Here is a 19058-nt window from a genome sequence, read left to right as displayed (position 1 = left end):
CTTTTGCAGTTCTTACCCTGTTTGTCTCCAGTGAGCACCCAGATCTTGATGTTAGCCAGTGAAAGAATAGCAATGGTCTCAGGAACCCCCTCTTGCAGTTTGTCTTCTATAGCCGTGGCCCCTAACAACTGTGCCAAAGATTAAATAGTTAATATTATTAACAAAAAGACTAAGGAAACAAAACAAAAGGAATTTGACACACAAACACACCATCATGTCCTGTTCGATCTCCTCATAGGCTGCAGCCAGCCGGTCGTCTCTGCAGTCTGTGGCCTTATCAGCGCCACGGAAACGCTCTGACCACTCCTCCCACTGCTCCTCAGACAGATCCCGATAGGCCACTGCGAGCGTCCGTAATCCATCACCTGCATACTCCTACAGAAACACACACGTATATACACACATCAACATCAGCTCATGATGATATCGCTTTTTAAAGACTATGATGGTTTCTCAAGGCTGCATTTATTTATTATTTATTTATTTATCTATTTATTCAGAAAAATAAACAGTAAAATCATAATAGTGTGAAATATTATTACAATTTATAAGAATTATTTCCTATTTTAACATTTTCTTTTTTTTTTTTGGACAAAATTACAAAGAAGAAGAAAAAGTGAAAAAAAAAGACAAGATCAACTTTATAACTTAATAATACAATAGATAAATAATAATAATAATAATAATAATGATTTAAAAAAATTATAATAAAAGTGTGGCTCGGGAAAACAATGAAAATGCACAATCAGTATCATACAATAGAGTTTAACTGATAAAGGAAAACAAAAAAAAAGCTAGAACTCATAGAATTCAGTCTATGTCCAACAATGAAACATGATCCCTGACATATTGCTTGAAAGGGCCCCAAGCTTTATTAAACTGGCTGGAAAAAAAAAAAAGAGGACATCACAGATCCATTGTTTTGGAGTTGGAGGCCTCTGATCCTTCCACTTCAGCAATATTAGTCGCTTGGCTAACAGCAACAAAAACAGTGGACCAGGAGCTCCTAGGCTTTATACAGGACCAAAACATATGTGCATGAGAGGCTGGGGTAAACTTACAACGATCACAAGCAGGATCTATATGTTGAAAGTGCTTAGTTTTAACTTTGTCCAGTGTACACGATGTACAACTTTGCACTGCAGAAGGCCATGTCTTGCACAAATTGAAGACTTGTATATTCTATATAAGACTGATTCTCAGTCCTCTTCAGGAATAACCATTTCTAAGTCGTCTTCCCACAAAGCTTTTATTTGGGAGAGGGATGTATAGAGTGGGGTCAAAATTTTACAGTAAATAATAATGCCTTTCCATCTCAGAGGTTCCCCCAATAAATGATCATATGGAGAACATGGAGGCGGATCAGGAACCTGAGGGAACATTTTACGCACAAAGTCACGAATTTGGAGGTAGAGGAAAAAAATATTCTTAGGAATATGAAATTGCTCGCACATCTGCTGGAATGAACAGAAAGCCCCCTCATGGTACAAGTCATTAATTTCCCTGATGCCTTTAGCATGCCAAGATGTAAAAGACTTATCAATTATTGAAGGATTGAAGACATGATTAGAATGAATAGGAGATTTAGGGGACATAGTTTGCCATCCGAAATGACGTCTCATCTGTTTCCAGATTTTAAGTGTAGATCTTACAAGTGGGTTTTTAGTAAATTTGTCGCAGGGAATGGAAAGAGGAGCATAAACTAAAGCTGCTAGGAAAGAAGGCAGGCATGACGCAGATTCAATGGCTATCCATGATAGGGCATCAGCCCCAGGATCTTCATATAGCCAGTGCAGTATAGGGCGAATATTTGAGGCCTAATAATAAAATTGAAAATTAGGCAAAGACATTCCACCCAGCGACTTCGGACGTTGCAGAACACTTTTACTCATTCTAGCAGGTTTTCCATTCCATATAAATGAGCCGAGAACACTATCCAGCCTACAAAAAAATTAGCTGGGAATAAACACTGGGATGCACTGAAACAAATAGGTGAACTTAGGCAGCACATTCATTTTAAGTCAAGTCAAGTCAAGTCACTATTATTTGTATAGTGTTTTTAACAATGCAAATTGTGTCAAAGCAGCTTTACATCAGCTTGATATAAAGCTGGGTGGCTTTATATCAGCTTTACAGCATTTAGATGGTATTTTAAATACTTTTAAATATTTTAAATAGCTTTACAGTATTTTAAATCTGATTAGTTTGTCAAAATGGTGTCATTCTCCTCTGGCCAGACAAAATCAGCAGTTTAAATCTAGGCTAAAGCAGAGTCAGATTTTATTTTAATAGAATTTAATAGGATTTAGACGGGTCAGAAATATATAAAATCAAGTCGTCCGCGTACAAAGAAACTTTATGCTCTCGTTCTCCTCTGATTATACCAGCTATTTTTGAATTTTGGTGCAAAGCAATGGCCAAAGGCTCTATTGCGACTGCAAACAATAGAGGTGACAGGGGGCTTCTCGCAAAGTTTGGGGAAGGCAGGCTAGATCAAACGATTCATTGTACATATTTAGCAAAAGGGAGCTACTTCATTAGAAAATTTCTTTAAAAATTCCCCCTCTTACCACATTGCATGGCTGAAATGGCATTGCGAACCTCATATAAAGAAATAGGGACATCCAAAAAACTGCACAGCATCGGTACTGATGTGAGGTAGTGAGAGATCTTTGAAAAAATTATGAAAGCCCTCATAATCAGAGGTTTGCTCCGAAGAATACAATAACCGATAAAATTTCAAAAATGAATTACTGATTTTGTGATGATCTGACAATAAGGTATTATGTGTTTTAATAGCTGGAATAATACGGGAAGCAGAGGCCTGTTTGCCTTCTCCCCATACCCATAATAAGCATGCCTTGATTTAATCAACATCTCCTCAGTAGCAAGAGTAGAAAGGGTGTCGAAATCAGCTTTTAAGAGAAGATATTCTTTAAGTAGGATGGATGAAGGGTTATTTATATATTGATTTTCTAACTGCGAAATACGATCTGTCAGATCTGCCATAGACCTCCTCTGTTTGTTCTTTTCAAATGACGTGCAAGATATAATTTAACCTCTAATATAGGCTTTGAATGTTTCCCAAATTGTGCTGTGTGTTATATCTGGGGTAGCATTCACGCTAATAAAAAAGTCTATTTGGGAAGAAATAGTCTGGACAAAGTCCTCAATAGTTAGCAGGCCAACATTCAGCCTCCAAACTGGGTGCTGTGTGTACCTACATTCAAATCTCAGGCCTAAAGTAAGTTGAACCAATGGTAAGAACTTGTTGTCGATTAAAAAGTAATCAATGCGGGAGAAAGATTGATGAGCATGAGAAAAGAAAGAATAGCCACGCATAATTGGGTTCAGAAATCGACAAACATCTGTGACAGCATAATCATTACGAAAATAATTTATTATTATGACTTTGAGAGGTTGTACCTCTTTGAGAAGCTCTGTCAAGTTGAGGATTTAAACAAAGATTGAAATCTCCCCCGATAATCAAATAGCTCGAATGTAAATTTGGTAGAACAGAAATAAACTTTATTTATCGTAAATATGAGATAATGGGCTTGTTAATGTTTACTAATTATTCAATAGGTAATGTTTAGTAAATTTATTAGTAAACATTAACAAGCACATTATCTAATTTTTCTAGCTATCTGAATGTATATTAATGATTAATGATTAATGATCATTATGTAATGTTTGCTAATGATTTATTAATGAAAGTTATCATAAAGTGTTACCTAATATTTTTGTGGAATCTGAGATACATTTCTTTCAGGATTCTTTTGATGAACAGAAAGAACAGCATTTATTTAAAATGCATTTTTTTGTAACAATGTTATAGTCTTTCTTGTCACATTTTATCAGTGCATCCTTGCTTAATAAAAGTGTTCGGTTACAGTGTTACAGTGTAATTATACATTTAAGTACTGAGTAATATTCATTAACTACATGTATTTACTATACAGTTAGGGTTAGGATTAGGGTTTGGCTTAGGGTTACTTGCAAGTAATTATGCATAAATAAGTGTTGTTATAATAGCAAGTACATGTAACGTGTAACAAAGACACCTTATAAATAAAATGTTACCAAGTATTCATTTCTTTTAAAAAATATTGTACTGACCCCAAATTCACTGTAGTAAAACTTTTATAAATAATTCATATTAGAAACTATAATATATTTATAATTAGTAATAGTATTATACAGGCTTTGCGTGTCTGATTTTACAGCAATGCTTTTCTATTACAAAAACTAAAACCATTCAAAACATTCACTTGTAGTATGAATTTGTCATACTACAAATGTTTTGGTCCCAAACTTTATCCCTAAGTAGTGATATATTTTCCCCTATATAGTGATATCTTAAATTCAACTGATTTTACAACCCTGTCTTCTTGCAACTGCATTTTATTTACATACACTTTTAATTCATATTTTACTATTTATTTAATTGCTAAAAAATAACTATCACAAAAAAACAAATAGAGCTTAATTACTAAAACATCCACTAGAGGGCTCTGTTGTTCGTCTTATAAAGACAGTAGCAGACCGTGGGGTAATTTAGAACTTCATACAAAGTGCTAAGCTAACAGTAAAAACAAAATAAACAAACCCAAAAAAGCAAACACTCACGTTGAGATGGTCTGAAGTGATATTCATTAGTTCATGGTTGCAAGAGTGAAGCCTCTCGAAAAGCACAGTGTCTGCGCCCTTACAGTACAGACGAATACGGCCCTCTGGATTCCTCACTGAAACACACACACACACACACACACACACACACACACACACACATTAAATTACAGATTGTGCTTGTGGCTCTGCAGTGATGGGAGAAGCTCTTTTCTTATTATAGCTCCCATTATCTCATAGGCCTATCATTATCGGACTTCTTTTCAGATAATGTATCTTGAATTAAGCATATTTCTTACCCATTTGGCAAAACCTAATTCATGTATATTTATATGATTTACGTATATGATTAGTTTCATAAATCATAAAACAAATTATCTTATTTTTAAGATATTTTGGATATTGTTATGGAGAAAAATGCTTAAAACTTAAGAGAAAAATATGCAGTGCACTCAATAAATTTCACACTTTTCCATGTACATACAGATCAAATGGACATAAATGACAATATGCAAACAAAAATGAAATGGCTGCTGCAATGTAAGCACCACTTACATGAACATAAGGGTCATAATTCAGCATTATGAGAGTGTATGTGACACACACAACACTTTCTGTATTGAATTTAGCGCTAATGTTCCACTTATTTATGATGCTTGGCAGGGCAGTATTTATGCTGTCTCCAGATTTCTCGGTCCTAAGGGAATTTTACTGGCTCTTTCTCTTTCACACCGTGCTAAACCATCTGGCATTACAGCCAAAGTAATGTTTAAAAACTGTACACTTCGAGTTTGCCACAGTTAACCGCACAACAAAGTTTGTGTGTATGTACCAAGCCACAGTTTGGGCTCAAAAGCAAATCAATCTGACAAAACTTTACTTTTTTAAATGATTTTATGTGGTGGCGTTTTCATTTTTGTGACATATTGCATATTGTGCCTTTCACAAAGTTGCAGGACTGAGAGTGTGTGCTTGTGTTACCTATGACAGACATCCTTTTGCGGATGTTATTGAAGTCCAGGATGGCGAGGAGCGTGTATGTGACAGCTTTGCCGAGCTCTTGTGTGGTGACTGTGCCAGGTGTGCGAGAGCGAAATACAAAGCCAAAGTTGCGTGCAGCTGTTACTAACGCCCCCTCATCTGGAGACTGAGCCTTATACAGCAGCTCTCCTTCAGGAAGTGAAAGACAGAGACAATAAGCAAGGAGGACAACAAGAAAAAGGACAGATAATGAGATAAAATAATCATGTTACAATCCAGAACTACTATATAATTTCCTTCTAACAATATTAAAGTCAACAGCTTCCTTAAGTAAACCTCATTTAAACTCTTCTATTGGATGAAATGGCTCTCTGAGTAAGGCAGATAATCGATTCTCAAAGACTGTTCCAGATCCTTACCCTCACTCTTCTCCTCGCTCATGACCGTGTGGCAGAGAGACAAGACCCGGAAGAATTCATGCACTGCTGGTTCTCCCACCATAACTGCCTCTAGCAGAGACTGGTCGTAGAAACAGAAGTCCCGGTCTGCTAAGGGGTTCCACGCACTGAAGTCCAGGGGCTGGACCCTCTGAGAATAACAGATTATATAAGATCTTTCTGAGCAGCAATATTTGAAAAATGACAATTTCTTTAATTCCACAAAGTAAATCTTGGAGACACTGACCTTCTGCTGAGCTCCCAGAATGTTCATCACCTCACCTGTGAAACGAGAGACAGAATGAAATCAGATCTGCAACACAAACCTAATACAATACAACATATTTATCAGTGTATGTGTCTATACTGTATGTCATAAATCTGCAACTCTTCTGAAGCATTTGCATATTTTATTTTTTATTATTATTTTTTACTCTCATTTATTGTTAGTTTTTCTATCAGTTGTCCATATATAGATTGCATTATGTGATGGACATAGGTTATGGTCATTTTCACTATCTTCTTTGAAGGCATCTTGATTAAACAATAATTCAATTAATAATAACAAATATTAAAATATAAATATTAAAATAATAATAAATATCATAATAGTGTATAAATAATTCTAAACATATATATAACACATTGCAGATTTATCTATGTATCTATATCTATATCTATCTATCTATCTATCTATCTATCTATCTATAGGGTACAATGGGGCTAAAGGGCTGCATTACATCCTGCAACCCCTGGACAAATCAGGGTCTTGTGTGAGGATCCTGTTTGTGGACTTTAGTTCGGCCTTCAACACCATCATCCCTACACTCCTCCAGACCAAACTAACCCAGCTCTCTGTCCCTAGCTCTATCTGTCAGTGGATCACCAGCTTTCTGACAGACAGGCAGCAGCTAGTGAGACTGAGGAAATTCATGTCAAACAGCCGCTCCACCAACACTGGTGCCCCTCAAGGTTGTGTCCTCTCCCCACTGCTCTTCTCCCTGTACACCAACGACTGCACCTCTAAAGACCCCTCTGTCAAGCTCCTGAAGCTTGCAGATGACACCACACTCATCGGCCTCATCCAGGACGGTGAGGAGTCTGCCTACAGACAGGAGGTTAAAGAGCTGGCTTTCTGGTGCAGTCTAAACAACCTGGAGCTCAACACCCTCAAAACTGTGGAGATGATCATGGACTTCAGGAGAAACCCCCCTGCACTCCCCCCACTCACCATCATGAACAGCACTGTGGCTGGAGTGGAGACATTTAAGTTCCTGAGATCCATCATCTCTCAGGACCTGAATTGGGACACTCACATCAACTCCACTGTAAAAAAAAAGCCCAACAAAGGTACTTCCTTCGCCAGCTGAGGAAGTTTAACCTGCCACAGGAGCTGCTGAAACAGTTCTGCTCAGCCGTCATCGAGTCTGTCCTGTGCACATCAATAACTGTCTGGTTTGGTTCAGCTGCAAAATCAGGCATCAGAAGACTACAGAGAAAGGTTCAGACTGCTGAACGGATTATCAGTGCCCCTCTACCCACCCTTCAAGAATTGTATACATTCAGAGTGAGGAAAAGGGCTCAGAAAATCACTCTGGATCCCTCACATCCAAGTCATCCCCTTTTTGTACTTTTGCCATCTGGCCGGTGCTACAGAGCCCCAACTACCAGGACAGCCAGGCACAAGAACAGTTTCTTCCCCCAGGCAATCCACCTTATGAACAGTTAAATGTTATGTACAGTTATGCAATAACAATGCGCAATAACCTTATATTTATTTGCTACCACCTCCATCCTAGTACATCCCTGCATCTCCTTCTATTCTATCCCATTATATCTTCTATAGCTCAACTGAACATACAACCATTTATGTTTCAAATTATTTTTCTTTTTCAATTTTTTTGTTTATTTATATTTATATATGTGTATTTTTTATTCTCATCTTATTTTTATTGTCAGAGTCGTTGTTGTCTCTGTAAACTGGAAGCTTATGACACTAAAACAAATTCCTTGTATGCGCAAGCATACTTGGCAATAAACGCTCTTTCTGATTCTGATTCTTAAGAAAAAATTTGCTATTCACTGCACCTAAAATGTATAATTGCAGAAAAAATATATACGTTGTATTGAACATAAACGGAGCAACAGATTTTGTGTGAAAATAAATCATTCAAGTTGTTTATTTTGTTTAAAAATCTTATAAATGTATGAGGTGGCAAGGCCTTTTACCCCACACACGGGGTAAAAGGCCCACAGTATTAATACAAATACTTCAGCTACAATGTTTTTTAAAATAATGTCTAAGTTAATACTTGCTCAAAACAGAGCAATATATTTTTTGAAAAATAAAACAAATAATTTTTGTTCAATAAATATTGTCATTAAAATATGTTAATATAAAAAATATATTTTAAAATACAGAAACAAAATCATTTTAATAAGTAAAGATTCTGAAAGTATTGAAGGAGAGCCATTAATAATTGAATATAGATTTACAGTAGTAACAACAAATGATATTTTATTATATGATATGATTAATATCATGTTTCTAAATATGATGGTTTCATTCTAAACATGGTGATTATCTCTAATATGGACACCCAGCATAATATATGATATTTACCATCTGAATCTAACCATGTCATGTCAACAAATGTAAAAGTAAGCCATCTATTAATTATCATGTTAATTACTGTGCGCCTTTAGCCCCAACAGCAGGGGCGCTTTTTACCCCAAATACCATACTTTTACATATTCTTTTGTTGCTTTAATTATCTTAAACAAAACTGAAAATCATAAAGAAGACCTTTGACTCAAAATATATGCATTAATTTTAGCAATTCTCATTTGCTACTTAAATCTACAACATTTAAAAAAAAACGTAAAATATTAGATCAAGTAAGCACAGAATCAACTGCTGCTCGCGATTGCATCAAAGATCAGATAAATATACACTTGAATCTTGAAAAGCGGATGTTTTGGAAAGTGCTACGCCGCATTTTTGTGCCATTTAGTGGTTTAGATGAAAATAATATGAAAGGCGCCTTTAGCCCCGGGGCTCCTTAGCCCCGTTGTACCCTATCTTAGATTATCATTATTATTATTTAATGTATGCCTATTTAATGTATGTTTATTTAAATGTTTATAACTATAAAATATACATTAATCACAAGAATCTTATTTTAAAATAGATACCAAATTGTTGTAAATCTGCAAGCTTGCTAAACAATCTTAGCATTTTATTTATTTATTTATTTATTCATTCATTTATTTGATTATTTCATTCATTATTATTTATGGTTTTATTTTATATTAAATTATATTTAATAACAAAATGTTTTATTATTATTATTGTCTATTTACTTTTTGTTGTTTCTTTAAATGCGTATCACTAAATAAATAAAAACAGGGGCAAATGAAACAGTAGAAATTAAACATTTAATTTTTGTTTGAAGGTTCAAAAAGAAATTATTTCTATATTTTCCAGTAACAAAATGTATTATTATTATAATTATTAATGTTAACATTATTGTTATCTAATTGCTTTTTAATGTTTATAGAGAGCACAAATAAAACAGCTTATTTCATTTTTGTTTGACCTCTTAATGATCAACATTTTTTGAAGTTCAAAATGTTCAAAAATAATAACAATAATAATAATAATAATAATAAAAACTTGTTTCAGGCTATATTTTGTACTTAATTCATGCAAAGTGTCAGTTGGTGAATTTTAAATTATAAACTGATGATTATCTGTTAACAATATTCTGTTCGTTTAATGTCTACATATTTACTTTTGGTAAAGCAGCTGTGTAATAAGCAAAGTAATGTACAGTCAGCAAATCATTATTACCATATAAACCACATCAACATGATGCAAGACTGATAAATATGATAACGGCCAGCTGATTGCACATTATAACATGGATATAACTGCCATGTGTTGTTCCTCACCATATGTGTGGCCATTGATAGAGCACTTGTTGAAGGTCATGATGTTCTGGGTGAGGGTTCCTGTCTTGTCACTGAAGATGTACTCCACCTGTCCCAGTTCTTCATTTAGTGTGGTGGTCCGGGCCTCTGCTGCTGTGTTACTACAGCTGCAAAACATCCGCCGGTCCCAATTAATGAAATAACTGTGACCCAGACGAATCACCTCCACACTAAGAGATTCAGACAGATGGAAAGAGAAACAGACGGAGGGTTATCACAATGAAAATATGACCTGCTTTTCAGTAGAAACACTCAAATTGACTGCAGATCTCTGACCACAAACTCACAACAAAACACACACAAAAATACACACAATTTTCCTATTCTAAAGACATTATGCAGCTGAGACAGACAATGGCACAGCAGTCTACCAGACCATTAAAAGCAAGATTTCATTTGCAGAGACTTCACAAATCTGTCATTCACAAACTGCAAAAACAGATTTTGGGTATGTGCTTGCTGTGCCATGGTGCTGCTCAGTGCCATGCTGCAGTTCTTCCTGTACGAGTCTGTACCAGTCAGAGGTGGGTTACATTCACTGGACCACACGGCAGAGTTAGAGCTCATTCAGAGAGCTGCTTCAGAAAGGTTCGGTCAGGATTTTAGTGGTGTTATATGGACTGTGTTATACGGGAGAGTTGTTATGTCAGAGAGAGAAAAAAGGGGAGTCTATGGGGTCTATCTCTTACCTGTTAGGGAAAGTCTGAGGAAACATGAAAACAACAAAATAAATCAAAATAAAATATGCAGCACAATGCATAAAGGATGCATTAAGCATAAAATGAACTTAAGCTAGTACTTACAAAAAAAAAAAAAAAAAAAAAGCATCTAAAATTAAAGAAGAGAAGTAGATTTTAATTTTAATTTTTCATGAATATGATACACTTTGGTGTCTCAAGACTTTTTAAAAAGAAATGGAGCAACAGATAAACTATTATCTGACATAAAAATAGCCTAACATGAAAGGTAGCCAGTCCTAAACATATCAAATGTTTGCAACCCCCTTAAAATGATGATTTTTCACAGAGGTCTTTACCTTCTAGTATACAGCAAATAAAAACAGTATCTAGCAACTAAAATCATACGATGTGTTTTATTTTAGTGTTATTCATACACTATTATAGTTTTTATTAATGTTTTAAATTAGCTTTTATTTTATATATTACTTGCAATTTAATTAGTTTAATTTAATTATTATTTTTTTTATTCAGATTTAATTTACTGCATTTCTTTCAGTTCAGTTTTAGTTTTTTTTTTTTTTTAATTTTGTAATTTGTAATTTTAATACTTCAACTTAACCTTACTTTAGTTAGTCGCCGACGCAGCATTTCTAATTTTCGCCTATTTTCAGTTTTTCATTTGATATTTATATTTCAGTTAACAAAAGTGTTTTTAATAGTTTACGTTATTGATAATAACCCTGATATAACAACACAATTTTAAGATGAACAGTTAAACTGATATTCAAATAATTGTAGTAAAAATGTTCTTTGAATAACTTAAAATGTAATGCTTAGCTACGTTTATCCCTAAAAATTAAAAATATTAAAAAAAAAAAATCAAAAAAGTCCCAAATTGGAAGGATAATTGGAATAGTTGACAAACCTCATATGAATGAATTTACATTTATGTTTTTCCGTTTTCCATATTTTTATTTGACCATATTCAAGTGCCACCTGAACAATTCCCACTAGATAATTCATCTTTTTTCCTCCATTACAACATTTCTCCCTCCACATCTTGCTCTCTCTCTCACCTGACATAGAGGGAGATGGGCACGACTGTGTTGAGGATGATGACATAGGACCAGAAAGACAGAAAGGCCGAGAACAGGAAGTTGTCCACTGGAGGGTCCCAAGGAAGAAAGCTCTGGAACAGAGCACCCACTTCTTTTTCCCAAATTGCATCTCCTATGGCCAAGATCACTCCCATGCACACCAGGAACCCAAAAATCTGAGGAGGGGGAAATTACAAACATTAATTAATTTGCAGAGTGTATGCTGTTTATAAATATCAGTACTGAAATGTTCAGAAATTCAGCAGAGGTTTGTTAGTGAGTGTGTTTCTCACCCACAGCACCAGTGTATTCATCAGTCTGTCTATACTGGTCCGCTTGAACTTAGTCCGTCCGCTGTTCTGCATCAGTTTGGTGTCAGGACCTGAGGTGCAACATGACAGGTTAAAATGAAAACTAATCACACACACACACACACACACACACATTCACATAAACACATACACCAACCTGCGAAAATAACAAGGCCATAGCAGCTCTCTGTGTTGCGCAGTACGCAGCCGCGAAGCAGCATGTTCTGGTTGCTGAGGGAGTATTTGCAGTCTTTCCAATACAGAGTCCCGCAGAAACGATCAAGCTTGTTGTTGGGAGGCTCACACACCACTTCTCCTGCACATACACACAGCACATGTGAAATATCGAAACAGTATTATTTTATGTAATATGTGTTATAACCAACTCTTCAGCATCCTGGGTCTCGGTACAACCTGTGAGCTTTGGAATTTTTGGTTGTTCTTTAAAAACAGGATGCGTGGGTGGTCTGCACTGACACAGGTTTGATGGTGTGTGTGTGTGTGTGTATGTAGCAGTATATTGTGTTGGGTGTTAAAGAAATGTTGCTATGAAACTGTCCACCACATAATTTACTTTCCGCACACTTTGACTCACTGCATCTTTTGTTCTCGCTTCCTTCAGTAAACTAATTCGTAGTGGGGTCAAACAGTTGTTGCACTTTTGCATTTTTAGCTATATTCACCAGCCCATAATCAAATTTATCCTGACGTTATCTGCGCTGGTATAGCACTCCATCGTGCATACTTAAGTCTTTATTTTCAGAAATGTCAGTTTAACTTTATTTAATTATACATTTTATTTATTCAGTCATACATTTTATTGTATTATTTATTTTATTTAGCACAGATTTCTTTGGATGAGTTTGTGCTGTCATCTACTTTGCATAATTACTTTAGTGAATCTGTGCTAAAATATGTAAATAAGCAGGTTATCAGTGAGTGCAATTCACACATGAATACCCCACTGAAAATATGCAGTTCCTTTTATTGCCTTTCTATTTTTGTTCCATAAACTTCTGCAAATCGGAAACATACTGCATGCAAACACGTTCCCTCATTTATCAGTTCACAAGATTGCTCAGCTGTTTCTTTTACTTACTAGTTCACTTTCTCATTTCCACTCTGGCTAACTATTTGGAGCGTGTTTGATACCAAATCACATACCATCAAACTGGGCCAGGTTATTAGGATCTCCTAGCTCTGAGGTAACAGACAGTGACTGACGCACCTTCATGTTCGTCTCGCTGTGGCAGAAAAACAAAGACTTTTTATTGAGCTGCACTGGAAGCATGAAATCATGTTACACAGTAAATCCAAGAAATAAACAGTCATACCCATCCAGTTCTGCAGTTTCAATGTAACAGAGGCCATGTGGTTCACTGCTGGACAACAGGAGCAGGTCAGCCTGTAACACATATGCAGAAGTGTTGTTATTATTAGCTAAACCTATTAAAATATTTCTGTTAACTAAAAAGAGCTGAAATAAAATAAAATATAAATATTAGGTGAAAAACGTATTCCAAATGCAATGTTTCTAATTTTTTAGTTTAAGCTGACACATTATTACTGTTACAAGATTACTAATTGGAAATAAAACAAATGAAATCTAAAATTGAAATAAAATAAATCTAAATAGAAATATTTTTTAAAAACAAAAGTTAATAAAAATGATGAGAACACGTGACAAAATTACTCAAATGTAATGAAATTTGAGTAGTACAAAAAGAAAAGCTATTCAAAATATCACTAAAAACTATAATAGAATCTATATAATATTAAAATAACACTAATATATTATACGGTGAGACCAAAACTGCATTTAGCATATTAACAAGACACCTAAACTGCTGTTCATACTCGAAGAGACAGAGTTACATAACCAGAGGCATAATCAGCGAATTAAACCTTGGCTGCTGGATCAATATCACAGTGCAGTACTGAAGAGCAAATGCATCAGACATTAATGCGTGCATGACCCTGAATTACTGCAAGTAATGTCTGAGACTGCTGAGCTAGTAAAGTGTCTTTTTATTTTATTGAACCAAGTTTAATTAATTCATTAATGTCACGTAGGACCATAGAGGAAAACTCACTGCCACAAACTGTTTGTTCTCCAGTTTGATGATGTCACCCACTCTGACATTCATCCATTTCTCCTTCTGAAGACTGAGAAAGTGAAAAAGTATAGGATACTTATTAATGCTTCGTGACTGTTGGAAAATTTAAAAGTATAATATATATATATATATATATATATATATATATATATATATATATATATATATATATATATATATATATATACACACACACACACACACATATATATATATATATAGTATTATGTAATATTAATTTACACATTACAATTAAAATTTATATTCAACATTATATATATATATATATACAGTGAGGAAAATAAGTATTTGAACACCCTGCTATTTTGCAAGTTCTCCCACTTAGAAATCATGGAGGGTCTGAAATTGTCATCGAGGTGCATGTCCACTGTGAGAGACATAATCTAAAAAAATCCAGAAATCACAATGTATGATTTTTTTAACTATTTATTTGTATGATACAGCGGCAAATAAGTATTTGAACACCTGTCTATCAGCTAGAATTCTGACCCTCAAAGACCTGTTAGTCTGCCTTTAAAATGTCCACCTCCACTCCATTTATTATCCTAAATTAGATGCACCTGTTTGAGGTCGTTAGCTGCATAAAGACACCTGTCCACCCCATACAATCAGTAAGAATCCAACTACTAACATGGCCAAGACCAAAGAGCTGTCCAAAGACACTAGAGACAAAATTGTACACCTCCACAAGGCTGGAAAGGGCTACGGGAAATTGCCAAGCAGCTTGGTGAAAAAGGTCCACTGTTGGAGCAATCATTAGAAAATGGAAGAAGCTAAACATGACTGTCAATCTCCCTCGGACTGGGACTCCATGCAAGATCTCACCTCGTGGGGTCTCAATGATCCTAAGAAAGGTGAGAAATCAGCCCAGAACTACACGGGAGGAGCTGGTCAATGACCTGAAAAGAGCTGGGACCACCGCTTCCAAGGTTACTGTTGGTAATACACTAAGACGTCATGGTTTGAAATCATGCATGGCACGGAAGGTTCCCCTGCTTAAACCAGGCCCGACTTAAGTTTGCCAATGACCATTTGGATGATCCAGAGGAGTCATGGGAGAAAGTCATGTGGTCAGATGAGACCAAAATAGAACTTTTGGTCATAATTCCACTAAACGTGTTTGGAGGAAGAAGAATGATGAGTACCATCCCAAGAACACCATCCCTACTGTGAAGCATGGGGTGGTAGCATCATGCTTTGGGGTGTTTTTCTGCACATGGGACAGGGCGACTGCACTGTATTAAGGAGAGGATGACCGGGGCCATGTATTGCGAGATTTTGGGGAACAACCTCCTTCCCTCAGTTAGAGCATTGAAGATGGGTCGAGGCTGGGTCTTCCAACATGACAATGACCAAGCACACAGCCAGGATAACCAAGGAGTGGCTCTGTAAGAAGCATATCAAGGTTCTGGCATGGCCTAGCCAGTCTCCAGACCTAAACCCAATAGAGAATCTTTGAGGGAGCTCAAACTCCGTGTTTCTCAGCGACAGGCCAGAAACCTGACTGATCTAGAGAAGATCTGTGTGGAGGTGGGCCAAAATCCCTCCTGCAGTGTGTGCAAACCTGGTGAAAACTACAGGAAACGTTTGACCTCTGTAATTGCAAACAAAGGCTACTGTACCAAATATTAACATTGATTTTCTCAGGTGTTCAAATACTTATTTGCAGCTGTATCATACAAATAAATAGTTAAAAATCATACATTGTGATTTCTGGATTTTTTTTTTAGATTATGTCTCTCACAGTGGACATGCACCTACGATGACAATTTCAGACCCCTCCATGATTTCTAAGTGGGAGAACTTGCAAAATAGCAGGGTGTTCAAATACTTATTTTCTCACTGTATATATATATATATATATATATATAGTATTATGTCAAATGGGAATATTATGTAAATATATAGTATTTCATATTAATTTACACATTACGATTAAAATTTATATTACATAGTCATTATATTTATATATAGATATATATATATATATATATATATATCTATATCTATATATATAATAGTAAATATTGAGCCAACAGTGCTTTTATGTCATGAACATTCAACAACTTGGACATTTATATTTTTTGTAAACAACATTTATATTTTCTTGTAAATACAATGTAAAAGGAAGTGTGCATATTAATATGAGACTCACATGCCACCGATGAGGACCTGAGACTGACGGTTATTCACCTGGTTGTCACTCTTGTGACGAAACTGTGAGAGAAACAGAAATGTGTGTGAAATGTGTGTCTGATGGTGTTTTCGTGTGGTAGCAGTGGTGTGTTAGGTGATTAGCATGAGTGTTACCAGATTTCTGTGCGGAGGGGGGTTTGGCAGTTACAGTAAGTTACAGTATGTGTGTGCGTGAGACTCACATAGTCATCGGTGGCATCTTTGACTGCAGTGATGCTCAGCACCAGCACTAAAGGCACAATGGTGGTGAACCAGGATAATGAGGAAATCTGTGGAATCAACTGAGACAAAAACATTCACACAATTACTTTTTAAAGCCATTTTTATAGCACTCACTAGTGCACCTACTAGTGTTACTAGTGTGTGAACGTGTTCAAACAATCTGTCAAAATTATTGTGTTCAAATTACTTTTTTCTCTACACTTGTAATAAGCATTTAAAGTAAGAATTCATACGGAGTATATACCTGCAGTATGAGGAGAAACAGGAAGTAGGTATTGGCAACTTCCTGGAACTGCTCAAACAGGTTGACTGGAAGGAAGGTAATGATGTTGTACTTTGAGGTCATGATGCAGTTGCTCTGTGGACAGTGAAAGAGATGATGGGAAGAGGTGAAGGAGAGGCAGAAGAAAACTGTACAATTCAAATTATTTATAGTTATGATGCACAGGTTGTATGTGCAACTTACAGCATACTGGAACTTCTCATTGTACTCTCTGTCATTGGCTCGCACTCTCCTTTCCTCCTCTGTGAGGAAAACAAACACTGAGATGTAAAAATTGACGGAAATATCTAAAATATAAAAATAATGTTGATGCCAGTGATAGACTATTACAAATGAGTCTTAATTTTTTTTCCAGTTAATAATGTCTGGAAATGTTTCCTTAGTTTCAAACAAGTGATTTGCTTTTAAGTGATGGTTCACCCAAGAACGAAAATTTTGTCATCATTCTAAACCACTCTGACTTACTAAAAGTTTTGGTGACTATTGACTTCAAGTGCATGATAAAAAAAAAAAAATCTCAGAATATATTTTTTGTGTTCCGTAGTATAAATATGATGTCAGAATAACCATTTTTGGGTGAACTATCCTTTTATGGCACCATCCCACACGCCATAATACTCTAATATCACCAAGGAAAATGGACATTTTGACTTTCTTGGAACGTTACAAATCAAAATTCCTAGATTGTTAAGTTGTTAACAAAAATGTTGTTAAAAGAACGTTGCAGGAGCATTATACTAACCTAAAAGTAACGTTCTACTAACAAAGAAAACTGGAAAGTTTCATGTTTTTAGAACATCTCAAATTCGCTGTTCCCACAACCAAAAAAAAGTATATTTTCACATAAATTTGTTAGCTGGGTCAAAACAACTTGATTTGTCTCTCATTTAAAGCTTCTGAAATACTTAAACGACATAGAAATAGAAAATGTACAACGTGGCCGTGGGACTTTTATATGTTCAGTCAGAAGACTTCACTAACTTACAATAAGCACACTGTTCTGTTGTGCTTCTTTTATTAGTCATTGCAATGTATGATGACCCCAGAGAAAAAAAGAAACAGGAAGCCATGCCTTACAAGCAACACATGCGATATATATGCTTTATGATTGCTGAGGAAATAGTTTGAATCAGGCCGAGCGCACAAGTCACACACTCACATATATCATGCAGTTACAGTGGCATACAGTAACTTTCAGTTCCCCATGTGACAAACTACACAATCAGAGGGTCGCGTCAGTGCTAAACACTGACTTTAATCAAGTGAGATAGATCTGTGGTTGCTAAGTCAAGTGCAACACAACAAAGAAGAAGGAAGTCATGGCTAATTGTAGTGTGAAAGATTAATTTCTGCACTATGAGGCTGAAAACGGGACTGTGACAGAATAGCTGCGGTCAGCATATAGTCATAAACCTGCTGTTTTCACTTCTGTTGAAAACGAGACTCACGGTTTCAAAAGCTCACACAAAGCTCTTAACACCACAGCGTTTCCAGCCAGACTGATACATAAGATACAAAAATACGCAAAGTAGTAAATAAACACACCAGCTTGTATTCTTTCAGCTTGTATTCTTTTGGTTTTCTCGTCTTTTGACAGAAAATGGCTGTCAGAATCACTTGCATCTCTCACATCCTGTGCACACAGCTGCACAGTTTTTTAGGCTGGGTAATGGCCACTCCATGTGACAGCCTGAGTGTGTGTGTGTGTGTGTGTGTGTGTATCACATAATATTATCCATGGGTGACTCGCTGCATCTTTTCGGAGGAGACACGTTCCTCAGCTCTACCCCACTGAAAAGATCTTAGACAGCATGAACTTCCAAACACTCTAGATTTACTGATGGATCAAAGAAATGTTGAGCAAAACATCTCAATCAGATCTCTACTCTGAAGAAAAAAACGACTTTCATCTCTTCATCACCTTAAACATAACCTTTCATTGTGTTAGTTTGCAAGAGGCTTATTGAAGCATTTGGTTGGTCTGGTTTCACTCTGTGCTGCTGTAATATTGATGAGAATCTTGTACGAAAATAAAAAGACTGACCTCATTACTCCCTGCTCAGGAGTGAAAAAAAGAGGTCTGATGAATGG

The 19058-nt window shown here is 35.8% G+C and overlaps 1 protein-coding gene across 5 annotated transcripts in view; it reads right to left on the bottom strand.

Annotated features, from left to right (window-relative positions):
• atp8b2 (ATPase phospholipid transporting 8B2) overlaps positions 1-19058 on the bottom strand; it is a 51346-nt gene that overhangs the window by 16695 nt on the left and 15593 nt on the right. For 4 of the 5 annotated variants that reach the window (XR_009266474.1, XM_058747579.1, XM_058747580.1 and 1 more), the window contains 17 exons: positions 17151-17209; positions 16929-17042; positions 16645-16743; positions 16422-16483; positions 14222-14294; positions 13463-13533; positions 13293-13372; positions 12286-12444; positions 12111-12199; positions 11797-11993; positions 10002-10210; positions 6295-6329; positions 6030-6198; positions 5611-5799; positions 4630-4745; positions 211-375; positions 17-128 (listed from right to left, as the gene is read on the bottom strand). Coding sequence is in view for 4 of the 5 variants with exons in the window: in XM_058747579.1 (XP_058603562.1) it covers positions 17-128; positions 211-375; positions 4630-4745; positions 5611-5799; positions 6030-6198; positions 6295-6329; positions 10002-10210; positions 11797-11993; positions 12111-12199; positions 12286-12444; positions 13293-13372; positions 13463-13533; positions 14222-14294; positions 16422-16483; positions 16645-16743; positions 16929-17042; positions 17151-17209 (1998 nt within the window). In the remaining variant the exon portion in view is untranslated. Of the gene's footprint in view, positions 1-16; positions 129-210; positions 376-4629; positions 4746-5610; positions 5800-6029; positions 6199-6294; positions 6330-10001; positions 10211-10729; positions 10744-11796; positions 11994-12110; positions 12200-12285; positions 12445-13292; positions 13373-13462; positions 13534-14221; positions 14295-16421; positions 16484-16644; positions 16744-16928; positions 17043-17150; positions 17210-19058 lie in introns of those variants that run through there. The other variant, XM_058747581.1, reaches the window with a different exon arrangement.

The sequence above is a fragment of the Onychostoma macrolepis genome, chromosome 16 (genome assembly GCF_012432095.1).
Source record: "Onychostoma macrolepis isolate SWU-2019 chromosome 16, ASM1243209v1, whole genome shotgun sequence".
In the NCBI taxonomy this organism is placed as follows: Eukaryota; Metazoa; Chordata; class Actinopteri; order Cypriniformes; family Cyprinidae; genus Onychostoma; species Onychostoma macrolepis.
This window is presented reverse-complemented; position numbering and strand designations above follow the sequence as displayed.